Here is a 15,600-nt window from a genome sequence, read left to right on the forward strand (position 1 = left end):
CATGTACGATGTGCACTGGGATCAATTGATGGCATGTTCAAAATGGTAATGGTGTTAGGATGACATGGCCCATGAACTGCCTCACACATAAATACTATAAATTGTATAGGCTAGCTACCGCTGTTTGTGTCAACACTAGAATTTTAGCCTCTTGTAGACCATAATCTTGTTGATGTGTTTTTGCAATTTAAGTGTTAATTTCGATTTATTGCATCATTTCTTGTTTTCTCAGTTTTCGTTTTAGTGCTCACCAATTACCTCACTAATCTAATTGGTGAAATTTGGGAACACACTGACATTGTTATACTGAAGTCTGATCAGACAACCAGACAGGTTGTAAACAAGCTAACCCTTTAATCATACCTTCATAAGGCACTTTATTTGGTAAAACTAAATGAGCACATTTGAAAAGAGAATAATAATCTACTATTGCACAGTGCAGAAAATGTACAGTTACAGTTGAAGGTGGAAGAATAACAAAATTAAACTTTTGTCTTTTTTATTAGTAATATACTTTCTGTATGACAGTGTCTGTGCCATTTACTCTTAGCAAAACTCTGTTGAAGAAGAAACAACACTGTATCTGGAACTGCCTATATAGCATGTAGTATGCAGCACGCAAACAAAAAATCAATTGATTTTGCAAAAATCTCAAGTACGCATTGAACCTGTCTACCTCACCTACTGTTTCCCACAAAAAAATACCCCCAATGCTGTGCAATCAGTATGTAAATTCACATGTACATCACTTTGGATAAAATCGTCTGCCAAATGACTAATTGTAACTGTGACCAGGATTCACAGCTGTGAGGCAGTTCACGTGGTCAGTCTGTGAGGCTGTTAACTCAAGAAGCTTCAATGCAGAACCATCAACAGTATCAGTCATCCATCTGATAGTAAGATATGACTTATCAGACGTTTGTCATGATTACATACCTAAATGGCCAATTATTCAGCTGTAATCAACAAATATCAATACCTTCACATCTTGGTTATTATTACTTAGAACACAAACACAGGCCTGCAGTCTGATTTAGAGCAAATAATTACAATTTAAATTGCAATTGCAATTATCTGGGGATTGTTTAAAACTTCATCTCTAATCCCCGTTGTTTGCCCAATCTGACATTTTTCATCAGTGCTGCCACGTTTCCAGACTGCTGCAATTAACTTGATTAGTACAATGTTGTTATAACAGAGAGGAATGATTACCAAGCTAAGACCCAAGGAGTAATAAAACAGAGTTATCATTTACAGGAAATACTTAGATACTGCAGTAGATGGCAACTAATGATACTGCTTCTTGCATTTTTGGACTATTTTGCTGCTTTTTTCCCTTTGTTGTCAGTTGATAATTGGCTGTAAACAATGTCACGGTTGGTCAGTTTGTTCATGAGCTACAATGCAGTTGTACAGCAGATGCTATGTAAAACATGTGCAGCAAATATTGCTTTATAATCATACAAGGAGAGGCCTGCCTTAGAAAAGGCACAGACACCATTTTGTCCAGGCACAATCACCTCGGTACATTAGAAAAATAAGGCACATGATTGTGACCATTTGTCCCTGGAAAGTCCTGTTAGTATGCCATGACTGTCACTCTCTCCTCTTATGTGTATAAATAACAGCTGAATGCCCAGCAGAGTTCAGCTCCATTTCTAGGGATTTATGAAAAGACATTCTCAAAACCTACGAAAACCCTGACTGACATAGAAGCAGAATGAAATAACTGGAGTACACTGAACAAAATGATATATGGAATACATTGTGCACCGAATATCACCCATTCATGATGTACCCAAAAAAAAACAAGGAAACAAAAAATAAAAACTGAGACTAAGACTTTTGGACTGCCTCCTATGGCAGGATGACAAATCCTGGAAAGCTCCCGAAGGAATACAACAAAATGGATAAGGAGGGTCATGTGGAGGCAGCCAAAAGCATCAGTGGGCTACGTGTACTGTAAAATCTGTATCAGACAAAGTGAAGTCGAATCATGAACGTAATTAATTACATTCAAAAATGGCTGATAAAATATAGATTGCACCAGTTTAAAGATCAATTGATCAACATTTTCTATCCATCCATCCATCCATTTTCTATACCGCGTATCCCTTTCGGGGTTGCGGGGGGGGCTGGAGCCTATCCCAGCCATCAACAGGCGAGAGGCGGAGTACAACCTGGACCGGTCGATCGCAGGGCACAAACACATAACCATTCACACTCACACTCACACCTAGGGGCAATTCTTCCAGTCACCAATTAACCTAATGACCATGTTTTTGGTCTGTGGGAGGAAGCCAGAGTGCCCGGAGAGAACCCACGCATGCACAGGAAGAACATGCAAACTTGACACAAAAGGGCCTGACCCGGGAATCGAACCAGCAACCTTCTTGCTGTGAGGCACGCGCACTATCTGCTGCACCACCGTGCAGCCCAACATTTTTAATATCAAAGGGAAATATACTTATTGCTCACTGTCACTGCAACAGGTAGTCATTCACTGAGAAAGAGTTGGAGCACACAACTCCTCCAACAACCACAACATGTCGTTTTTACATTTCTGTTTGAGTGTTTCAAGTTCCTATTCTGGAACTTTTGTCAGAGCCAGAGTAGCTGCTTCCCACTCTCATCCTGACAACTCTGTACTTTACACACAACTTTCAGATTGATATTGATCTTTTTATCTCACTCTCAAAAAGAATGTGAATAAGCATAGTTTCCAAGACACTGAAATAGTCCTGCAAAAGGCTCTTTAGCCACTTTTAACATTAGGCCAATCTTTTATTTATGGCCCATAAATTTACTGTACACCCACTGTACACTTACTGTTTGCTGCCATATTAATGTGACCAAAATACTTTTTAAGGCATGTGTCTGTTAGCTAGAGCCCTCTGATTTCCATGATGCAGAAAACACAGACAGAGCCACAAACAATAAAACACAGACACACACACACACACACAGAAGCAGCATGCTAGCAAATGTGTGTAATTGGTAAAACAAAGGATTAAAAATAAAAACAAAAACAGAAAACATGGAATTTGGGAAAAAACAAAATGCAATCTGGAAAAAATGTAAAAAGATTTCATGCGGTCCTTGTTCATCTGTTTGGAGCTCTTCTTCTCCCCAGGGAGCTTCAAACCTTCCTGTCAGTGTTTTTCTCAAACACAAGCAAACCCTGAATTCAAAAGAAACACATTATGCTCTGCTAACCTGCTGTCACATTTCACATCCTCGGGTGTTTTGTATTGGCCTACATCTTGGCCCTGACTCGTCAGCCTCCATTAAAAAGTACCAGTAGTTGCAAGTAAAAACATGTAAATGTAGTCTTTTATGCTGTTGTAGTTATCATTAAAAAACAGAGTTGTACCCACAGCCAAAGATGGCCAATGTGAAAATAGTGTATTAATACCTATATGCAACAGTTTAACCCTCATACGCTCACACTACAAACAGATGGCTGAGCTGACATTAGACATTCTGAAGTCCTGTCCAAATGAGGTGAATGCAGTGAGTAATGTGTCCTTGTGTCCACACAGCACACCCTGCAGGAAATGGACATCATCACGGATAAGTGATCTGTGGCACGTGTGCACATGTGTGTGCATGCATGTTTAAATGCGTCCGTGTGTTCAGCTGCATGCACTATATGAGTGATCTGGTATCTACCCTGACAACGTGGCTCAAGCTGTCAGTGCAGCCTGGCACTGATAAGATGTCCAGACTACTGCTGCAATGGCCTCTATCCACCAATTATGGTTATCATGTCAGCCTTCAAAGCTCCAATTCAATCAGGCCTGCTTGGGCCACTCCCATTCACACACATGAACACTGGAAGAGGCTCTGGCTCCACACAGGCCATGACAACCTGTCAATGACTCTCACCTCACATCTACACTCAGCATGCTTAGCTCAGATCAGATGCTGCACACACAGTCATGTCAACATCACAGACTGTATAACACATGGACATAGCTGCTATGATATCATCCCAAAATGGGCAAAGAGGTGAAGTATGGGTGGGCTGGGTGGGCCAAATGAAGCCTAAACACTGAAACTTAGCAGCTAGCTATCACACTAAGCAGCCATACTCATAATTATACGTAACTTTAAGCCATAATATAATATAAACAGTGAGTTATAAACATTCACCACTGTACAGTTTTCATGACTGAGGATATTAGCTATAGCGACCAAAAGAATTTTTGTACCAGGCTGTAAAAATGTTTATTTCTGCTATTAATATTTTAATATTTTAATATGGTGGTCTATGAGCCTCAAGTGACTCATTGTTGTAGGCAGCCTCCAGTGGCCATTCAAGGAAATGCACTTCTGCACTGGCTTCATGTGTCAGCCCTGGAGGTTGATGCTTGATACCCATCCACAGCTCAAAAATACTTACACAACACTGTGTCATGCACATACTCAGGCTGTCACTTTTTATTCAAAATTCAAACTTTCATCAAACGTGGAGGAAGATGAAATATTTGAACTGCATCGATCTGTTCAAATTCAAAATTTACAGCATTTACATACCACCATTTATCATCAATTAAAATGCATGGAGATCAGTAGTAGGCGCAGCCATTCTGATCAGATAATCACGACACCAAAGCATTTGAGAAAAGTGGAAGCATATTGGGTTCTACACCACAGACAGCAAAATGACCAACAAAGACAACGCTGGTGGTTGACTTTATAAAAAGCAGCCATCTTACTTTACAACAACAAATCTGAGGGCTGTTTCCATAGTTAATGGCACTGCACCTGATTGTAACTGCACGGTCTCTGGGTGGTGTCCTGGAAAGGTCATTGGACTTCTTGTTGACTGCCATGCCTGGCACGACTGGTATGGATCAACCATAACAAACACAATGTTTAACAATATGCTGATTCATAAGTACTTGTACCAGAACACTGTACCACAGACTGATCATCAGCTTTGTGGCGATATCATCACCGCTGGTGGATGCAGTCCACCTGAAAAAGAAGGCCTTTCCAGCTTGGTTGGTCCAAGGCTCTCTTGAGGACAGAAGGGCTTATGCCAGAGTGCTGAAGAGGAGGCTAAAACTGACTGTCGAATTTTGGATCTCGGAGGAGCAATGCAGATTATGCTGATGATCCTGGCCGTGGAACAGTGGAGGGTTGTTAGGCCGGTCGTGGAACTCTGTCCATCCAGTCTACATGCAATTTGTATACTTGGAGAAGGCTTACAACTGCGTCTCCCCAGTAGTCCTGAGGAAGTACTGCCACTGCTAAGAGACAGCCAGTCCTTATATAACCTTATAAGAGTGAGAGCTGTGTCTGTATTCTCAGCAGGATGTCAAACACATTTTCAGTGGGTGCTGGGCTCCACCAGGGTTGTCCCTTGTCCTTAATACTGTTTGTTATTTTCATGAAAAAGATCTCAAGGTGCTGCCAGGGGGAAGAGAGTGTCCAGTTTGGGGACTTCAGAATTGCTTCTTTGGAGCAGTTGAAGTGGTTTGGGCATTTGATCAGAATTCCCCATGGGCCTTCTTTGGAGGTGTTCCAGGCACATACAACTACTAGAAGACCCCGGGCTAGACCCACAACATGCTGGAGAGATTATGTATCTCATCTGGTTTGGCCCCTCCCCAGGAAAAGCTGGAAAACTATTTGGGAGACGCCTGGACTACCTTGCTGAGCCTCTTGCCAATGCAATCCTTCATTGGACATGCAGTAGAAAATGGATGGATGGACTGATGGATGTTTAGTTACTGCTTTACAGAATTTGCCAGCTAAAAATTTTCCAAGTGGGCTGCTGTTTAGGCATATTCACAAGTCTATTTGAATCATCTCATGTTAATGTCCCAATATTCTGTCTCTCTCAATACTTTCTGACTTCCCTGCCCTGTCCGTGGTTTTCAGTTCTAGCTCATTCATTCTGTTGGTAATGAAGGAACACATCACCCAGTGCAATGATGTAGCTCATTAACGTATTTTTCAATAGTTGTTGGACAACAATGGGGCATATGGCACAGATGAATAAGACAGTCAGGCTTTGGACACAAACAATACCTGTCAGTAGGACACATTGTTGGTCTTTTGATGGGAGTTGTTGGCAATAAGAAAATTATAGATTATGACTAGTTTTGTGCTTTAAGGTTGGCAATCCAACACGTGCATTATTGTTGTTGTATGTATACATTCATTACAGTTGTAAAGTACAGGTAAACATATTCAAACATCTAAAATACTATGGTTTGCTTTGGAACATACCTGGCACTTACGGTTTGGTTTGGGATAAAACATTGAAAAACACTGGTATGGTCAAAGGATGAACCCCTATAGATGTTTATTCTCTCTCTCACACACACACACACACACACACACACACACACACACACACACACACACACACACACACACACACACACACACACACACACACACACACACACACACACACACACAAAGCACAAATAGCTCCATTCCAGCAAAACCAGACTCATTCTGGTTGACAGCATTTACTACATTTTCCAGCTACTGCTGCCCCTTCTTTTCAGCCAACAAGAAAAACACTCAGTGACTCCCTGTGACTTCCAGTGGGAGGGGCAGAGGCGTTGATGAGGGGTTTGGGAATTGGCGGGCTCTGTTTATTGCAATGAAGTTCCTGACACAAGCCCCAATAGATGAGCCAAATAAATCTCTGTATCATTATGTAAGAGAGGCCTGGACATCCCCTGGTGGAACCACCAGGTACCCAGGGACTATCTGCAGCGTAACAGCATCCTCCGTCACTACCCCCACCCTTCCCCACCAACCCCCAACACTCCAGCCTCCTCTGCTCTCCATCCCCCTGCACCAACAGCACTATTCCCGTAACTAGCTTAATACTCCCAAGGGATGCTCTCTGTTTACTCCACAGACAATCTGAGATGATAGAATGACAAAAAAGAGCTTACAGCCGGTTTACCAACATTCTCATGTCTGTTGATGGGCATTTCTACAGCATGAATCGATAACTATATCACGGCAATGATGTGAAGACGTGTACAATATAGCCAGTACTATCAGTCGGATCAACTGCTGAGGATCAAAGTAAACATTCAGCAAGTCCATGTAAATGAATACTTTAGATCCATGTCAGCTTTACACAGTAATGAAAGGATTCAGTTAGTAAAGTAGTTGAAGAACAGGGTATTAATCAATAAAACTATAGTAGCAGCTTAAAGGATTTAAGTACTAAACATTTGCTGGTTACAGTTATTCAAAAATGATGATTTGTTGCCTTTGTGCTTTTTGGCTGATGGTCAGAGAAATAAGCAATTTGAAGACATTACTTTGGGCTCTGGTAACTGCTGATTATATTTATTATTTTATAGACTAAAAAATTTATTGATTAATCCATAAAAACATCTAATGAAATCAGTTGTTAGTTCCATCCATAAAGCATGTGTGGATGTGTGAGCGTACAAAAACAACACTTGAAAACTAGTGATGGGTAGATGAAGCCTTGTGATGCTCTGGGGCTTTTTTCCTGCCAGATTAAGATTTGAAGCTTTGGAATGGTGAACTCAGGAGAAATGACTGTTGCCATTCATGACTGGGTCCTACGCACGACCACAACAACTTGCTGATTTCATAATAAAGCTTTAATCCCATGCTCAATGAAGAAGGCTATATGTGTTGTTTATCTATAACATTCTTGTTCAGAATGCTGTAGTCAATGCACATATTATCTTGCAAATACTACATAAAATAATTCCTAAATTTATTGTCTATTTTGTTGTGAAATACAAATGTGCCTTGTTGTGTGGTACTTCTACCACAGGGGGAAAGTGAAAAAATGTTGGAGTCGCTCAGCTGAATTGATAAGATAGAAGTTAGATTATTAGAAGAAGTTTGATTATAAAAAAAGAGACAGCTATCTCTCCTGAACAGTGTTGGAATTAAGAGTAGGTGTAAGGCAGCAAGTAAGCAAGCAGAGAAGTTGAAACAGCTGGCTAAAAGTAATGGATAAATAGTTGAAATAAATATCTGTGATTAATGGACAAACAGTTGAAAAGGTCAATGTAAAGTAACGGTATCATAGTTGAAATAGATAGCTAAAAGTATAAACAGTTGAAACATATAGTCAAAGGTAGTCAGTGACTAATTGAAATAGCTAAAAGGAATGTATGAACAGTTGGATTTAGTAAAAAGAAACAGCTGAATGTCTAAACAGAGGACAAAGGCAGCTTGAAGTAACAGAAAAATGTTTGTCCACTGTGAGCTCATGCTTTTTTCCTTCATTGCTGACATTTCTCTATGTGGGTGGATGTGCACTGTGATGTGATTGAAATATTATTTTCACTACCTTTTATCACTTTGCATCAGGCCGAAATGTTTGCACACTTCTCATCATGTACATCACCACATTTCTCAATGATTCTCCTCTCCTCGAATCCCACTGTGACACACTATGTAACAGCAGAACATACAGTAGATATTAACAGCAAACTTTCCAAGCTGTAAAACTAATAAGGCACTCAGAAGCATCAATGTCATCAATCATCAGTCATGTGATGGTCATCTTTTGACACAAGCTCCAACACAATATATTGAAACAGCGTATTTGACAAAGGTGAAACAAGCTCTGACCCTCACTACTGACAATTCAAAAAGGCAAAAGCTTCATACTTTGTAAAGGTGTGATGGGGCACAATAAAAAATATCTTCCTGAAATCCTGTGTTGCAGAAATTTCTTGTTTCTGCACTGTACGTATATGCATTGATTCCCCTCTGTTCTGCTGGATGTCTAATGTGGACATTACCACCTTATCAAGACTGTTTATTCAGACAGGAAGAAAACACCCCGCCATCTGGAATGGCTTGGCTCTACTGATCATTAGAAACGCAACACACACACACACACACACACACACACACACACACACACACACACACACACACACACACACACATACACACACACACACACACACACACACACACACACACACACACACACACACACACACACACACACACACAGCAGAGCTCTCCCCTCCCCTCATTAATCGCTGCTGCCCATCAGCTCTGTCAGTTAGCAGCTGTATAAGCCATTAGGCCAGTGCTACTCACCCTGTTAGGACCACCACAAAGTCCATTACATTCCAGCCATTACGCAGGTAGGAGCCTTTGTGAAAGGCAAAGCCCAGGGCGATGATCTTGATGCCAGCCTCAAAACAAAATATTCCAATAAAGTAGGGCTCTGTGTCGTCCTGTTGTGAAAAAGTAAAGAGGATTAATGAAATTACAGACTTCCATTTGGCCAAGTCAGTAAAATCAGATATTGGCCAGTCAATGCCAATGTTATCAATGTCCAACCCAAAGAAGGCTCTATATGACTGTTCTCAGCAGCTTCAGGGAGCAAGTCTGTATGATTCAGTACCCCATGATCATCTCCAATGCTGTATCAGATGCTTTAACACCCTAAAGAACTCTCAGGAACACGTACTGTTGAGGACACTGAAGTCATACCATCTGATTTGGACAAAAAATTACTCATGGTATGCATTTAATTAGGTGATTCCAGTATTCTAACTTCCAAATTTAGAGTTCAATTTGACTCATTTTTGCAAGGAAAATAAAAAAGGGATTCACTATTTCAACACCTGACCATGGTCCTGAGACATAAGGTTTCCCTGTTATCTAAATAGGGAGAGCAAAGCTGTGGTTTTGCTATCCCACTTTTTCAGTGCTGCAATCAAGTAGTTATATTTATGTAGCCTTTATCAATGATCACTTGACTCTTTTGTGAGTCAACGTTAGCTAACTCTATCATTTGGGATGTAATGAGGGTTGACACTCAAACTTTTTTCCAAATGTGACAAGGGTTTACTCTGTTTTTTATGAGTTTGCCATGACTTAACAGTGGACAGTTCAGCCAGGGGACATTTAAAGTTACCCACCTTTTATTTTACCAATACATCCCCCCTGTGAATTTGTCCAATTACTGCTAATATCGCTAATTTGCTGCCCTACTCTCTCCCTCGCCCAATTATATACTGTTGTTGATGCATCTTGGTTTCCATAGCATCCTCAATCAATCTAATGAATCTGGACTAGCGCAGGCAGGTGTCTGTGGTAGTGGAGAACTGGAGGAAACTTGTTTAAATTCTATTTTTCTGGGGGAGGACCCCTAGTCCCACCTGCCACTTGTGTATCTTTCCAAGTTTGCTCCCCCATTTTAAAATATAATCAGGTGTCCATGGACCTTGGTGATGGCAGTTTATTTACTGTCTCTGACACTGTAATCAAATCCTCCCTGGTTTAAACCACACTATTTTACACAAATGTCGTGCACATGTTGAGACAACATTTTACATTTGGCTTAATTTGTTAGGAAAATGACAGTTTTATGGAAAGTCATGTTTCTATTTCTCAAAGTAAGGCTGTGTTCAGACCGACACTAGCAGTGTGTAAGAAAATGCAGCTTCAGTGTCTTTGCTAACACAGAGTGCTGAGAAGAAGAGAAACACAGTGTCATCAGCAAAAATGTTGAGCCTGGCTCTTACTTTGACGTAACCCAATGCAATGTCATCCAGCAAAGATCTGATACACGCAAGCTCATATTCCCGGTTGCCTTGTAACATGAATGGGGAAGTTCTATTATTTTCTGGATGGTAATTCATCATCTCAGCAGTACCTGACTGACCACCAACCCTGCCCTGTGCGCTTTTTTAATGCAGTGCTGTTTTCATGTCATTCTGGTCTCAGTTCTGAAACTGGAACCCTACTAAAGAGATTCCAACGTTACACCAGCTCTTGAGTTAGCTTTTTCTGTTTCTTGCTTTGGATATATGCTTTGAGTTTGGGCTTTAGAACGAATTGTAAAAGAATAAGCTTCAAGCTCAACATCACCAATGTCACAAGCAGAAAATACTAAGGAGTTCACAGACTAGAGCTGGTTAGACGATTCACTGATTCATCAATCGACAGAACTATTTGACAGAAGAAGGCTTTAAAACTGTATATAGGATTTCATTATGCAGTGACCCAGTCCTGATGACACATCTGATCGCTTCACATCATCATGAACTCTGTGGTATGTGTGTCAGATGGGGTTTCAGGCCATCTCAGGGAGTGGATCAATGAAAGTGGGCAGCTGGGAGGCTCCTTGCCTCAGGGAGTGACATTTCATTCTTAAAACAGCCCTGCCCCTGCCAACACCAGCTCTTTGATTGGACAGAAAGGTTCACAGCCCTTGCTTCTTTTAATGGAAAGATTTAACAAAAAGGTTGGGGTGGGGGAGGGTGCAGCAGGGGTAACCTGAGGTAATGATACACAGGGGGGGCTCAAAGGCAGCCCTGCAGGGTTCTGCTGAGCCAGCAGTGCTGTGGATGAGGGGCCCTGTCTGACACTGAGGAATAAAATTTAGATTTTTTAACATATTTGGGCTCTGATCTTTACAAATCCATGAACATGTGGACTGGAAAAAGGGGAAGGATTGGATTAACCAGAGCAGGATTCTGTTACTTGATTGCAGCAGCCTACAGCTGAAAATAATTAGACCACTGTGTTTTTTTGGGGCTGCTTTACAAACTGGAGACATTTCTAGAATAACTTCACATACGGACAGAAAACACGTGTCTCTGCAATGTGGTAACAAAAATAACAGAGCAAAGCATTTTCTACTGTATGAGGTATGCAGAATTATACAGTGGGAAATGGAAAGCAGTCATGTGGCTACTTACCAAACGTTCTGACATCGGTGTTTTGTCTAAGGCTGGTAGGTGTTGCTCCAAGGCCAGCACAATGCAGTTTGCTATAATGGTGGCCAAGATCATGTACTCAAATGGAGTGACAGTGTTAAGGAATTCTTGTGGAAAGCAAATTCACAGGTTACTACACATTAAAACACAAACCATGCCATTAAACCAATACACATAACAAGAATTACAGATGAAAAAAGGAAAACTCAATCCTAAACTCTTAAAAAGCACAAATGGAAACATTCTCTCTGGACCTAAATTCTTGCTTGGTGTTCAGTGGCATAGCTTCCTTACAAATGTATAAGACAAGTAATACATTTCTAAAACAGCTACAAATAAAGTTTACATCAGATACTTCTTGGCTGCCTCAGTATGGACAGAACTTACTGTCCATATTGCAATCTCATTCTAAGCAGGTTTGGGTTAGTCGTGCTTTCACACTGGAAAAGTGACTCAATTAACTATACTGTAATGACAACAGTCAATAAATGAGTGCACTGGAGATGTATATGATTCTCCCACATAAAGAAAATCGGCAGAGGTCATCGTGACTTTTTGTCACAACCTCAATTTATAATGGAGACTTCCTGTTAATTTTTTGAGGTCACAAGCCCAGGCTGAGATGACCCTGTTGACATCACCAGGGTTATTTTCTCAGACTTTGGAAAGGTCCCTCCAAAGCCACAGAAGACACTATAAAGTGTTTTTTTTTTTTTTTTTTTTTTACAGCCTGACTAGTACTCCACAAGTAAACTATACTTAATGTGTAAATTTGGTGTAATGTCTCTTTAACCCCAATGTTCATAATCTAGTTGGTTAGCTAGTTTTATTCCCTTGTGACTTATATACGTTTGCTCAGCACTGGGGGGAACCCACCACTGTCCTCAATGATTCATAGAAACAACGTCCTGTCAGATGAAAGTACAATTATCACAATTCTGCCTCAGTCAAAAGCCTGTTGGGACCCTCATCAATATGCAACACTTCTGCAGCACTGAGCAAGTGGAGAGTTTCTGCCTATTTCAAGAAATTATACAAAGATTTGTGCATATTAGTGGGTATCTTCCCTCACTGCAGTGTACCTCTGTTGTGTCATTAGCACCACCACTTCAACATCCCCTCAGGACTGTTCCAGCACTGCTAAAAATGGGGGGGGGGGGCCCTCGAGACAGGGAGCTGGCCAATAGACTCCAGCCACTGGGCCTCCAGCTGCTCAGGGCCACAAAAGATCCTACAGTGTTGCATGACCGCTCTGCATCAGGATAAAGGCTTCAGTAATGCAGTGCAACATCAAAGCATGATAAATGTGTGCTCAGCACTGAGGGTAACCAACCAGTGACTGATGTAATGGAGGCCAGTACACAACTTAATGTGAATTAATTGCAACAGCTGCAACACTCATTCACATATAAGGTGTTTTAGCATTGACTTTTCCTCAGAAAGTATCCACATCTGCACTAGCGACAAATGATTTCATTGGTAAGTCAATTCACGAAAGTCAACAGGTGGCATTGATGCTCACACAATCATTCAGCGCAAACTTAATCAATTGAAAATGCTTCAGCAGCTAATTTCAAACCTGCCTCCTGCTGCCTTTTACTGCTGCAGCCTGTTTGTTTGATGTCACACCCATGCAGATTGCCACCGCCTTGATGCTGAGGCCAGCCTGCTGTTTGCTGGAAGTTCAGCACCCTGGACAGCACCATCTGCAGACAGCCTTCGCAATGAAAAGCCAGTGAGACAATGGCCTACCAAGTAAACCTAACCTATAAATCAGCAGCTTTACCTTGATGTGCTCTATGTCCAAACCCAATTCAAGAATTGAGCATGAGGACAGAGAGCATGACACCTGTTCTGACCAGGGACTTCACTCCATCAGCCCACAGCAGAGACAAACACAAGTCTTCCTGTGTTACAATCTCAAACACAAATTCTTTATCAAATGAGAATGCAAGAAAATCAAACACCATGACAAGACAGCCTGAAGAAGAAGACTTGGCATGAAACAAATTTCTGAACTTTAGTGACACACAAGTCAAACATCAAGCAACATGTTATGCACTCAGTCCTTCCTACAGGTGTACCTTTTAGTAATCACTAATAGATCAGCTAATGGTCTGTTTACTCTGTTGCCAAATAAGAAAAGGATGACGCCGAACACCATTAGAAATGTGTCTCTTTAAGGTTCCCTTGCTTGGCACTGGTAGTTGACATTTATTGAAGAAAATGGTATAGGTTAAGACCTTCTCTGAAATAACACCTGGCAGAACATTAATTCTACAGAAAATCAACAGGATTGTCGCTCTTCCTTATCAGGCTGTGGAAACAACAGGAGAACCAACTGTGGTAGTTTGGATTTTTATTGATATAAACGATCCTTTGCGTATTGAATATATGCCGAAATTAAGGTTCTATCCTTTCGTTTCGTGTGAGAATGTGTATCATGACCTAGATACATGCATCTTCTGCCGGAAAGCAGGGAACCTTAAACTGACATATTTTAAGGCGGAGTTCGGCGGGGTGATCTCGCGCTATGGGACAGAACGGCACGTCTGAGGGTTAGACTGGACTGGAAGGATATGGCCATTCGGTGATCTTTTTGGCATATTTCCGTATGATATTATCCTCGCTGAAGGTGAACAGAGAGCGGTTAACGGTGAGGCAGTTCTGTTTGACAGGAATGGGGTTGTAAATGGCCATGGTCCTGGCTCTCTGGGCCATCGTCTGCTTGTACATCCTCTGCCCCCCCTGAGGCCCCGACTGCCGGCTGGCCCCTCTGGCCGGGCCCGCGGGACAGCTGCCTCCATAGCGGCTGGACAGTTCGTCTTCAAAGCGAGCCATGCTGGGATAGCGCAGATCTTGCTGGAGAAACCAAAACTGACACCAGACAAGAAATGGAGAAGAAGCATCACAACACACACTGTCGTCCCGTCCCCCAGGTTCTTTAGGTGCGTGAGTCGTCCACGAACATGAGAGTCAAACATTCACAACAAAACACGGTGAGGGAGGCTCTTTGTCACCAGCGTTAGTCTGTGCTGCTTCCCATGCTGTCACTCTCCGCGACAGGAAATTGTTGCTCAAAGTTTAGGTTATCAGATTCCATGATGCATCATTTTTCATGGGTGTTCCTCCTTCGACTGGCTGCCCCGGTCCTCAGAAGGAGCTCAAACACAGACTAGTGGCGTCAACGCTTCAAGTCCATGCTACAGGATGCGCCTTCAACCAAAAGCCTCGGGGAGTTTAACACAGAAGACCAGAGCAGACAAAACAGCGCTCACCGTCAGAGTGGGGAGTCGAGACGTATTTTCCTCCAGAAAGCGTCCACAAACATTATTTCGGTTCCTCTAAACACTCGTTTCCATTGCGGGCAGAACGCTGAATAATTCTTCTTTGTACCACTTCGCCCCGCGGTCAAGGTAAGAAAAACATGCCGCTGTCAGTTTGTTTGAATCTTTAATGGAGAAAACACGGACGAGCAGTCTCACCTTAAACTCTCTCTTAACGTGAATGTTGAGACACCACTTTCTCCACTGCTCCTTATCCAGAGACCCCCACGTGACCGAGAAGATGCCAGCCAGTGGCTCCACCTTGACCGGCCCTGTTTCCATAGCAACAGGGAGGAGAGCGCGAGGGCGCCACACCGGGATCAAGTTAGAAGGAATAAATAAAAACTTCCGTAATCACTTTCAGAATAAGTGCATGTGTATGTCAGACCTGACAGATATCTCTTAGGCTGTAGAATATGCTTAATAAATCAAATGTACTGACAATGTAAGACACCGCGAATCGAATAGAAACTCTGTATATCCGGTGGTTGTCTAGTGTAGACCAAACACAAGGCAGGAACGACACAACATCTGATGGAAATTTTCAAAGT

The 15,600-nt window shown here is 41.9% G+C and overlaps 1 protein-coding gene across 1 annotated transcript in view; it reads right to left on the reverse strand.

The window, feature by feature from the left end:
• The window catches only part of cacna1ba (calcium channel, voltage-dependent, N type, alpha 1B subunit, a), a 149,177-nt gene extending 133,891 nt beyond the window's left edge, over positions 1-15,286 (reverse strand). The window contains exons 1-3 of the mRNA XM_070963724.1: positions 14,305-15,286; positions 11,706-11,811; positions 9,091-9,230 (exon numbers count right to left, since the gene is read on the reverse strand). Coding sequence (XP_070819825.1) covers positions 9,091-9,230; positions 11,706-11,811; positions 14,305-14,564 — 506 coding nt within the window. The 5' untranslated portion in view covers positions 14,565-15,286. The remainder of the gene's footprint in view (positions 1-9,090; positions 9,231-11,705; positions 11,812-14,304) is intronic.
• Positions 15,287-15,600: the final 314 nt, after the last annotated feature.

Source organism: Chaetodon trifascialis, chromosome 6 (assembly GCF_039877785.1).
Source record: "Chaetodon trifascialis isolate fChaTrf1 chromosome 6, fChaTrf1.hap1, whole genome shotgun sequence".
Classification (NCBI taxonomy): domain Eukaryota; kingdom Metazoa; phylum Chordata; class Actinopteri; order Chaetodontiformes; family Chaetodontidae; genus Chaetodon; species Chaetodon trifascialis.